Source organism: Garra rufa, chromosome 2, assembly GCF_049309525.1.
Source record: "Garra rufa chromosome 2, GarRuf1.0, whole genome shotgun sequence".
NCBI classification, from domain to species: domain Eukaryota; kingdom Metazoa; phylum Chordata; class Actinopteri; order Cypriniformes; family Cyprinidae; genus Garra; species Garra rufa.
The window spans coordinates 7987333-7999989 of NC_133362.1; the positions used below are offsets into that span (position 1 = coordinate 7987333).

Consider the following 12657-nt stretch of genomic DNA (forward strand, 5'->3'; position numbering starts at 1 on the left):
ACTTTAAAGGAATCACATTCTGCACTTTGGTTGCATTTTATTCCTTTCCTCTGAAGTCCATTGTAACATTAGTCAAGGTTTCTTGCATCAGAACAGTTTTTTTTTTTAGCATCGCATGACCATTATCCACTTTTTCCTTGACCCTTGCAACACTTCGAGTTTTTGCTACTGTAGCTTTAAGAATTTTCTAAAAAGACTTGCACATCTCTCTTTTATTTCAAAACGGAATGAAAAAACATTTTTCGTTATGTATCCATCTAGAATTACAATTACTAGTACTTAGTATTTTTTGCTGTTGAAAAATTCCATCTTGTTTTGTATTATGCATTATTAGAATTTGCTACTGCACCTTTAAGAATTTTCTGTAAAGACTTAACTACTTGCACATATCTCTTTTATTTCAAGATGGAAAGAAAAAACATTTGTTCATTAAGTACATATCTAGAATTACTATTAGTACTTAGTATTTTTTTTGCTGTTAAAAAATTCCATGTTGTTTTACACAAGTTTGCATTATGCATTATTAGAGTTTGCTACTGCACCTTTAAGAACTTTCTGTAAAGACTTAAAAACTACTTGCACATCTCTCTTTTATTTTAAAACGGAAAGAAACAAAACATTTTTTCATTATGTACCAGTCAAGAATTACTATTTCTAGTACTTAGTATTTTTTGCTGTTGAAAATTCCATTATTAGAGTTTGCTACTGTACCTTTAAGAATTTTCTGTAAAGGCTTAAAACATCCTTGCACATCTCTTATTTCAAAACAGAAATATTTTTTTTATTATTATGTACCTGTCTAGAATTACTATTATTAGTAATGTTTTTTTTTTTACACAAGTTTGTATTATGCATTAGTAGAGCTGGCTACTGTACCTTTAAGAATTTCTGGTAAAGACTTAAAAATACTTGCACATCTCTTTTATTTCAAAATGGAAAGAATTTTTTGCTGTTGAAATTTCCATCTTGTTTTACACAAGTTTGTATTATGCATTATTAGAGTTTGCTACTGTACCTTAAATAATTTTCTGTAAAGACTTCAAAAATACATGCACATCTCTCTTTTATTTTAATACGGAAAGAAAAACATTTTTCATTATGTACCTGTCTAGAATTACTATTATTAGTTCTTAATATTTTTTGCTGTTGAAAATTCCATTATTAGAGTTTGCTACTGTACCTTTAAAGGGGCTATATGCAATTTTCTGAAATTTAAACTCGCGACTGACACCTGTGGCCAAAAAACGGAACTGCTCTTCCTTTCTGCTCGCTCTCGCAGCGCGCCGATGTTCACTCTAGTCCTTGCTCGGTGCCGTTCGCTCTCAATCTTCGATCTTTTTCGGGCACTTGTCAGGGGTTTAACTTTTCTTTAGTCTTTTTAGTCTTCTTTCCGACAGAAAATAGGAAAAATAGGATTCAGGCTTATAGGTGCACCCACTGTGAGCTGACAAGGTGTCAGTATGCTCATCAGGAGATGTTTGAGTCATAAATGGTCAAATAAAAAAAGGCTATTGTTACGTTTATTTTGGGGAAAAAGTTGCATATAGCCCCTTTAAGAATTTTCTGTAAAGACTTCAAAAATGCATTGAAAAAAGAAAGATTTTTTTATGTACCTGTCTAGAATTACCATTAATATTTCTTAGTATTTTTTTCTGTTGAAAATCCCATGTTGTTTTACACAAGTTTGTATTATGCATTATTAGAACTAAGAATTTGTCTGTAAAGATTTAAAAATTACTTGCACATCTCTCTTTTATTTCAAAACAGAATTTTTTTTCATTATGTACCTGTCTAGAATTACTTTTACTAGTACTTAGTATTTTTGGCTGTTGAAAATTCCATGATGTTTTACATAAGTGTGTATTAGAGTTTGCTACTTTCCCTTTAAAAACGTTCTGTAAAGACTTAAGAAATACTTGCACATCTCTCTTTTATTTCAAATCAGAGAGAACAATATTTTTTTCATTATGTACCTGTCTAGAATTACTATTACTAGTATTTTTTTGCTGTTTTGGTTGAAAATTCTGTGTTGTTTTACATAGGTTTGCATTATGCATTATTGGAACTTGCTTTATTCTCTTTTCTTTAGTTTTGTACACATGTGCAAACATCAGTCCACAGACTCTCAAATTCAAACAAATTGTCTTTCATTGCTCAGCAAGGCTTTCAAATCAAGTGACCCTTGCTTGCTTGTCATCGGTCTGCTCTGAATAAGTCACCTCACTCTTTAGGGCTCTCCATATAGTCTGCTGATGACAGAGTGATGAACACGGGTGTGAAAACCTTTCCCTCACTGCTCACCCAACATATCGCCGCCCTACAAAATGCCTTTTATTTACACGTTCCACAGGGTCCCTCTTTTCCCATGTTGTCCGTCTTGTAAAAACAGGACACATAGTTTCCACCGCAGGATAATGACAGACGAATCCTGTCAGTAATGGTGGGACTTTCACAGCACTGCTTCTGGTTTGACCAAATACTGAACTAAAGCCACATAATCTGTGCGGGCTTTAGCGTGCGGGTGCGTGTCCGTACGTGCAGCGTTTCACTGAACTTTTGCCTTTGCTAGAAATGGCTCGACTGCGCTTGAAGAAATGCAGAGATCTGCGCTGAGGCGTTTGCTTGTTTACACTGCGGTCACAATGGTGCGTGTGTATTTGTTTGGCTCTGTGTGACTATCAGCAGCTCCCTAAAAGACACGCAACTCAAACCCAGGAGGCCATCTGCTTTTTCCCTCTTTTTTTGTCCTGGTTTTACAGCAAATGTTCTGTGTTTGACATACCAGTGCACTGACCAAGCGCTTCCTCTTGTTTCTGCATTTGCAGGGTCAGTACCGGCCTTCAGACCTCCTGTGCCCTGAAACGTACACTTGGGTGTCCATCGAGAGATGCATCCCCCGCCTTGACATCTCTGCTTACTCTCGTCTCAATGAGAACGCCCAAGCAGGTGAGTCTTCAATGGGATTGTAAACCCATAACAAAGCACATCCACTGTTGGGGTCACTTTTCGCCCTCAAAAATTTGCGTAAATTATTATTATTTTTATTTAGTTAATATAAAAAAAAAAGATTAATATTTATTTATTGCTGTTTTTACCTTTTTAATTAAATAATTTTAGCACATTTTCTCACCTAATTTTTATTACTGTGATTCATCCGTTGCTTTACTTTATCTTTACTTATTTGTTTTAACATCACTGATTTACAGTGATTTTGTTAAAAAGGCATACAGGCAATCCAGCGAATACCAGCTGGTATTGCTTATTTATATGTATTAAAATGTAATTTTTTTATTACAATAATGAGTTTTTTTATAATAATAATTTGTAAATAAAAAGTATTATTATTATTATTTTTTTATTATTATTATTGTTATGAACAATAATTAAAATATATGTTCTATTTTAAGACTTAAGTCTAAGTTTTAATTGTTTTATGAAAATAGAATTGTTACTATTTAAAATATTGTTTTAATAGTAAATTATTATTATTATTATTATAATTTTTAACATATTTAATATTATATAACAATAATATTATTTAAATATTTGTATATATAATTTTAAACATTTTATATTCTGTTTTATATATTAAATATTTGTTTTTCTTTAGATTTTAAAAAAATACAACTTTACCCTGACAAGTTGTAACTTTCCTATAATAATAATAATAATAATAATAGTAATAATAATAATACTTATATATATATATATATATATATATATATATATATATATATATATATATATATATATATATATATATATATATATATATATATATATATATATATATATATATATATATATATATATACACATATAATTTGTAATTTATTAAACTAATTTCAATTTAATTAATAAAGTTTTGTATTTTTTTATGTAAGATTGTAATAATTATGTCCTATATTAAACCTAAAATAGGCTTTATTTTCTATAAGCAAAATATATATTAGCAAAATAAATGTTAGCTAAATAAATATTTCTTATGTTTTTCCTTTGATTTTTGGAGAGAAGTTTTACCCTGACAGCTTGTAACCTTTATAGAATAACAGTAATATTAATAATAATAATAATTTATTAACATATTAAAATATATATTTAAATTTAATCATATTATTTTTTATATATAATTGTAATAATTGTATATCCTATTTATAAAATAAATATTTAATATGTTTTTATTTATTTTTTTATTTTTTATAATAATTAATTATATTTTCGGAATATATTTTAATTTAATTAATCGCATATTATATGTTTGTATTTTTAATGTAACATTTTAATAATTATTTCCTATATTAAGCCTAAAACAGACTTAAATGCAAAATAAATGTTAGCTAAATAAATAATAAAAAATAGTTCTTGTTTTTCCTTGGATTTTTGGAATGAAGTTTTACCCTGACAAGTTGCAACCTTTATATAATAATAATAATAATAATAATAATATATTTATAAAATAATATTATAAAATAGTGTATATAAAATAATATATAAAAATATATGAATATATATTTAATAAAATTGATCATATATTATGTTATTCATTTACTATAAGCAACATATAATTGCTATTTTTTTCCTGATTTTTGGGATAAAATTTCACGCTACGTTTTTGAAACATTTTCATCTACCTTTACCTTTTCTGTTGCACATGTTCAGAAAGATCCTGTAGTTGAACCTGTAATATTCAAAGACATTGGCTGCTCTTCCCTTTTCCAGAGCCAGTGTGACAGGACCTCCCGACAAACTTGTAGGTTCAGCCAACCTTCCCCTAACATAGCTGACTGGGCTTATCAAATTTGCAGCCTGTTAAGTGTCAAAATCGCAGCAGGTTATTGGACTCTGGGTCAGAACGAGTGAAATCCGAATTAGATCCATCACAGTTTCAGGAACCTCTCCATTTGACCACGTCATGACACTTCACTATCAGACTTACTAATCAGTTTGACACATCGGTGGAGTCGGTAGGAGCCAACTGTAAATGAACAGCATTTCCCATGACTGTAATTACGCAATATACGTCATTTGTGTCAGCTTAATAACGGTAGCCATTCTCCAAACTTGCTCCTTGGATGCCATTTCATTCGAGCTCGATTTGTAAACCGTCAACTGTGTTTATAGATCTCAGTTCTGTGAACAAAAGGAGGGGTGCATTGGTCCTGCGAAACGTGTGTTGAAATAACAGGACTGGTTCCAGGCATGGAGATCGTCCAGGATTCTGGAGCGGCAGTCAAGCGGGGTCAGTGCTGTGGTCACGGCCCAGAACTCTGGGCTTGATGACGATGATAATAATAATAATAATGTCAGTACCGACAAGCAGACGCCATGCCTGCGCCGAAGAGGGAGGGAGAGGCGCTGACGAATAAAAGAGAGTTTATGCTCTTCTTCTTTTTCTCTGATGTTTCTGATTTTTATAGCGGTCAAAAGTTTGGACACACCTTCTTAGTGTTTATTATTACTGTTTCTCACATTTTACAATAATAGTAAAGTCATGGAAACTATGAAATAGCACATATGGAAGAATGAGATGATGTAGTGACCAAAATAATCCTTCATATTTGGACTACGCATTGGCTTTTAATCAGCCAACTTCATGAAAATGCATCTTGGGATGCTTTAACATGTTCCTGGACATTTGTTGATGCTGTTCTTTAGTTCAAACATCCATTTAAAACATATTTATAAAAGAAAATCTAGTTTACAGAGCTATCAAAGGGTGATATCTGTTTTTAACATTGAATTCCAATCATTTTAATAAAAAACTGCATGCATATTGAAAAATCTATTGAAAAAAATATTTATTTGTGTTTGTTTACATTTGTTATTATACATTACATATTATAATAATGAGAATTATATGTGAAATTTATTGTTGCTCATCAAGGCTGCATTTATTTGATTAAAAATACGGAAAAAACTGTAATATTGTGAAATATTATTGCAATTTAAAATAGTGGTTTTCTATTTTAATATACTTTAAAATTTAATTTATTCCTGCGATGCAAAGCTGAATTTTCAGCATCGTTACTTTAGTCTTCAGTGTCACATGATCCTAATATAATGCATATTATAATAATGACAATTTTCTGTGAAAGTCTTTTCTGCTCATCAAGGCTGCATTTATTTGATTAAAAATATAGAAAAAGCAGTAATCTTGTGAAATATTATTGCAATTTAAAGTAGTGGCTTTCTATTTTAATATACTTCAAAATGTATTTTTTTTCCAGTGATGCAAAGCTGAATTTTCAGCATCGTTACTTTAGTCTTCAGTGTCACATGATCCTAATGTAATATATACATATTACAATAATGAGAATTTTATGTAAAACTCTTTTTCTGCTCATCAAGGCTGTTTATTTGATTAAAAATACAGAAAAAAAATGTAATATTGTGAAATATTATTGCAATTTAAAATGGTGGCTTTCTATTTTAATATACTTTAAAATATAATTGATAATTTATTTATTATTATTGGAAACAGTTGTGCTGCTTGATACTTTTTTGGAACCTGTGATGCTTTTTTCAGTATTCTTTGATAAAAAGTTAAAAAGAACAGCATTTATTTAAAATAGGAACTTTTTCTTTGAAAGAAATTCATAAAGTCAATCAGCAAGGATGTGTTTAATTGATAAAGTGATAGTAACGACTTATATTGTTAGAAAAGATTTCTATTTTGAATAGACGCTGTTCTTTTTAACTTTTTTTCATCAAAAAATCCTGAAAAAGAATCTCAGGTTCCAAAAAAATATTAAGCAGCACAACTGTTTCCAACATGAATAATTCTAATAATAAATCAGCATATTAGAATGATTTCTGAAGGATCGTGTGAGATATTATTTGATGTATTTATTTATTTTTTTATATCCTGTCATAGTATTTTTAATATCTTTAGTTTGTGATTTTATTGACCTTTATCTATTTATTTTGTTTTATCTACTACTAATTTTATTTGATGCTGTAAAGCACATTGGTCAGCTTCTGCTGTTGTAGTTGGTGCTTTATAAATAAATTAAACTTAAAACTTGAAACTGAAGACTGGAGTAATGGCTGCTGAAAATTCAGCTTTGCATCACAGAAATAAATTGTATTTAAAAGAACATTCAAATAGAAAACTGTTATTTTAAATTGCAAAAATATTTTATAATATTATCTTTTTTCTGTATTTTTGATCAAATAAATGGAACTTCGATGAACATAAGAGACTTATGAATAAATCTTACTCATCCCAAGTTTTGAATGCCAGTGTATATTTAAATATATATATATATAAAATTGCACCCTAATACTTATTAATGCTTACAATTAGACTTTATTTTTATGTAGACATTTTTAACAATAAATGTAAAGTATTATTAGTCATTAATTAATTTATTTCTTATTATTATTAGTTTTATATATTATTTTAACACTTATTTTAAGTGTAAAAAGGCTTCATTTTCTATAAGCAAATTTTTTAGATGCATTTTTTATCCACTATATCACCTTTTCTATTGCACATGTTTTAAAAAAAATCCTGTAGTTAAACCTGTAAATACTCAATAAGACTCAGAATTCATTTTCTCCAACATTGCTCGGAAATATAGTTTTATACAGAAACTCAGTTAGGTGTGTCCAAACTTGAGTCCAGATATCTATCTAGGGTTTACTGTTTAATCAAAGTGTTTTGATCGAGAGAAGAGGACGTTACATACCAGAATGGAGTCAGAAAGATTTAAAAGCATGAGGGATTGTGACTTCAATCGAAAACCAAAGCCGGTGCAGAGGAAGAGACAGTTAGTACATTTTTATGAAAGATTACAAAGGTATTTTTACTTAAATAGTAAATAGGTTATGTTTAGTGCCTCTTGATCAAGACTATAAAACAGAAAAGATTTTCTCAGAATCTCAGAAACAGCCATCATTCACAAAGCTCTACACATTCCCCACCTGTCTCCATATTTGTGAAATATTTAGCCTAATTTGATTATCCAGCTATCAGTAAAAGTGTAGTTCTTGGAGCCTAAATCATTTTAATACATTTAAATCAGTTACTCAAAATTCCTCAGATTTTTTTCCAAATAAAATTTGTGTAAAAATACCCATGTATGTCTACTTATGACAAACAGTGTTATTGAATTTAAACGCTTTGCTGGTGTGCTTATGTAATCTGAGAGGCTGATGGAGTCTCTGTTGTTTATATTACCCTGTTAAATCAGGATGTGCCACTCCAGCCCACACTAGGGGTGTTTGTGCTCTCCTGACTTTAGATGTTGTCTCTACACAAAGATCTGTTTTTCCACTATTTGAAGAGCAGGGTTTATACAGGCATTTCTGTTATTCAGTTAGCGTTGTGAATTCATATTTGGTGCTGGATGATACAGGCAGAGGATGAAGGAAGCATTGCTTTTGGGACGCCCCAAACACGTCCACCCCAGACAGACCACAATGCATTTCTTTTTCCTTGCCATTCTGATCTTTATCCCTCCATACCCTCATGTCTGTTTTTATGTCAGACGTCCCCTCCGAACACAATGTTAAAGAAATAGTTGACCCAGAAATGAACAATCTGTCTTTATTTACTCACCCTCATGTTGCTCCACACTTGTATGCTGTTATTTCTCCTATTGAGCTCACGTTTTACACGCACACTACCTTTCAAATGTCTCCTATGCTCACCCAGACTGCATTTATTTGATCAAAAATACAGTTAAGCTATAAAATATTGTGAAATACTATTGCAGTTTAAAATAACTGATCTCAACTTGAATATGTTTTAAAATGTAAATTGCTGCATTTTCAGCATCATTACCGCAGTCTTCAGTGTCACATTATCCTTCAGAAGTCAATCTAATATGCTGATTTGCTGCTCATGAAATGTTTATTGTTTAGGGCCCTATAAATTCCGCAATGCAGAAAACAGGGAAGGAATCACGGAATCCAGTCATAAAAATGGAATTTACAGAATAACATGGAATGTCATGGAATTTGCCAAATTCTAAATTAATTAATCAAATGTAGGTCAGTACACTTAAATCAAACTGTGATATGGACTAGTTTTTGTGAATATTAAGCTGCAAAATACAATTTAAATATGTTTTCAGCCTCTTTCACCTTAATATGCGAGTAGTTGAAAATAAACATATCCACTAGAATCTCTCTAGTTATCTCATGAGCATTTTGGCTTTTCTTTTGAGAAAAACTATTGTCATATCATATACAAACAGAAACATAAAGGTCTTCACAGCAACCCGCCAAATAAAAGTTTGGTTTAACTTGAAGAAACTGTGACAGAAATATATTACTTAATGTAATGATAGTACTATTACTATTAATATTGTCAAAATACTATTTTTTAAGGAGTTAACGGAATTTATTTACAAGAAAAATGTAAATACACAACACAGTATTTCTAGAAAAATAAAGAAATAAAATAATAATACATTTTTTTTTTATATATTATTTAGAGATGATTTTGATTATTAAAATGCAATATAACCATTCAAATTGAATTCAGAAAATTAAAGGAAAACTGATAATTTGGTAAAAAATTAAATTAAATTAGAGAATAATTTTTTTTTTAATTATAAACATTTTTAAAATAAACATTTTTAAACATTTTAATGAATTAGACATGCTTTTTGATTAATAATATTTAATGTAGCCATTAAAACAGAGTCTAGAAAAAAAAAAGGGGATCCAAAAAATTTCAAACTGGAAAAAAAAGGAATTTGAAAAAAAAAAAGATAGATAAAATGGAATTTGGGGAAAAAAATACTACTTATTATCAATGAAAAGAAGTGCTGCCTCTTATTTTTGAAACAATGGTAAAAAAAAAAATTGAAATAAAAAGCTTAAATAAGAGCATTTAGTTGAAATTAAATTATTTCATATCAAACTTTACTGTCATGTTTGATCAATTTGCTAAATAAAAGTATTATTTTTTTATTCTAAGTATTAATAAAAATAAAAAAATGTACTGTCCTTAACCTTTTGAATGGTAGTGTGTATATATATATATTTTTTTAAGTCAGATAGACTCTTGATGGACTCTGATAGCTCTTGCAACAAACAAACTGATTTCCCTCCCCTTTTTGACTTTTTTTTTTTTTTGTATCTGAACCTATTTTTCACTGATTTCACTTTTGGTAAATGTTTTCTTTTCTTTTTAAAGAAAAATATTACATTAGCAATATAAATAATGACATTTACATTTCTGGGTGAACTTTTCCCCTTATAAGAAAAAAAGCGTTTTAATCTCACCCATTTTATCACGCTATTTAGCACACTTTCCTTTTCTACAGGTTCATCTGTCTTCACATTTGACCCTGTCAGCCCTGTAAACACATTGGGGCAAGTATAAGTGTGCCTGTACTTCTCTTGTGTGTAAATATTTAAGTTATAGCTGAGCATTTGGATGTTAAATGGAGCGCTCGGGAACGGGGTTAAGGTGAGGGTCAAGGAGAGATTACACTCACGGTCAACCGTTTGAACTCGTCTCTGAAGCCATTGATGAAGAGAGTGTTAAAACTCTATGATCCTCATTGAAATGTCATGCAAGTTAGTGATACAGTTTCCATTTGGATAGACTATTTAGTTGGTTTCCAAACCAGTCACACTGCAACAAGTGTCCAGTAATATGTCCTTATTGAAAGTGAAATGTTGCACGAAGCATCAAAACAACTGCCAATCAGACCTTAAAAAGTGTAGACACCATATTTTATTTGACATAAATTAAAACAAGCCTGTGTACAGTCTATTTTCAGTAGGTTGTACTGTCATTTTAAGTACCATTTGATTTTCACAACACAGCATTTATGTCAATTTAATTATGGTGTGTAACATGACTACAATTGCGGTCATAAGTTTAGATACACCTTGCAGAATCTGCAAAATGTTAATTTATTTACCAAAATAAGAGGGGTCATACAAAATGCATATTATTGTTTATTTAATACTGACCTGATTAAGATTCAAAAATGTACATAAGCTTGATTTTTTTTCTTTACTTGTTACCTGAGTGATCCACAGCTGTGTTTTTTGTTTAGTTAAAATAAATGAGTTCCTTGTTTGTCCTGATCAGTTAAACCGCCTGCTGTTTTTCAGAAAAATTCTTCAGGTCCCACAAATTATTTGGTTTTTCAGCATTTTTGTGTATTTGAACTCTTTCCAACAATGACTGTATGATTTTGAGTTCCTTCTTTTCTCACTGAGGACAACTGAGGAGCTCAAATACAACTATTACAAAAGGTTCAAATGCTCACTGATGCTCCAGAAGGAAAAAGGATGCATTAAGAGACATGGGGGTGAAAACTTTTGAACCAAATGAAGATGTCTGCAGTTTTCACCCCCCAGCTCTTAATGCATCTTGTTTCCTTCTAAAGCATCAGTGAGCATTTGAACCTTCTGTAATAGTTGCATACGAGTCCCTCAGTTGTCCTCAGTGTGAAAAGATGGATCTTAAAATCATACAGTCATTGTTGAAAAGGGTTCAAATACACAAAAATGCTGAAAAACCAAAGAATTTGTGGGAACTACAGGATTTTTCTGAAGAAGAAACAAGGGACTCATGAACAACTATCACTAAACAAAAAACAACATTAAACAAACAACATTATTAAGAATCAAGCAAATGTAAACTTTTAAACAGCAAAAGTTAACATGCATTTTTTATGATTCCTCTTATTTTGGTCAAATAATTATCATTTTGCAGATTCTGCTTGGTGTACTGTATGTAAACTTATGACCTCAACTGTAAATGTTACATGAAGCAGGATTTTGGACCAATCAGATTCACTATGGGCGGGTCTCCAAAGTCGAAGAACCAGTGAAATATTGTGTCTTGCTTGCTATGCATGGCTGGTTAGGGCAAAACGAAGACAGAGAGAGAATTTATCACATTATGCCTGTTTGCGACACACGTTACGGTATCTCTTTTTTCGAAGTCAAAACTGCAAAGGGTACGGATAGGAAATATTAAGTCTATCACTTTTTTTTTCATAACAATGATGCCAGTAAGAATGACCTCATCGCAATCTTCATGGCTTCCCACAGATTTCGTACTGGTTTTGATCGCAGAGCTTGGGAGGCCCTCTGTCTTGTTTGACCTACCTCTGCGCTGACTGGCAACCAGACCCGTGCCTTCATTTCCCCCAGTGTTTTTAAATCGTTCTTGTGGTGCCTCCAGTCCTACATGACCTGTTGTTCTTGGCCAGACAGACCAACTATTTCAGGCCTGTTTCTCAGCAGAGCTCAAGGCCAGCGGTCTGACAGTTGGTTACAAGGTCGATGTTTGGATTCTGTGGAAGCCACATTGGAGCCGCATTAGAAACCTAATGTAGAAACAACTGTTATAAACTCCATGCCCTCTTTCGAAAACTGAGAAGAATATGATACTTTTTTTAAATCACTGAGGTCATTTTGAGCTATGAAATTGTCCTCAGGGATTTGAAGGACCACAAAACCAGTCATAAGGGTCAATTTTTTTGAAATTGAGATTTATCCATGATCTGAAACCTGAATAAATAAGCTGTCCATTGATGTATGGTTTGTTAGGATGGGACAATATTTGGCCGAGATTTACAACTATTTGAAAATCTGGAATCTGAGGGTGCAAAAAAATCTAAATATTGAGAAAATCGCCTTTAAAGTTGTCCAAATGAAGTTCTTAGCAATGCATAT

General features: G+C 31.0%; 1 protein-coding gene across 1 annotated transcript in view; it reads left to right on the forward strand.

The window, feature by feature from the left end:
- Window positions 1–12657, forward strand: part of LOC141325837 (arginyl-tRNA--protein transferase 1) — a 124766-nt gene that overhangs the window by 102627 nt on the left and 9482 nt on the right. Inside the window, exon 12 of the mRNA XM_073834567.1 lies at window positions 2826–2946. Within this exon, the coding sequence (XP_073690668.1) occupies window positions 2826–2946 (121 nt within the window). The remainder of the gene's footprint in view (window positions 1–2825; window positions 2947–12657) is intronic.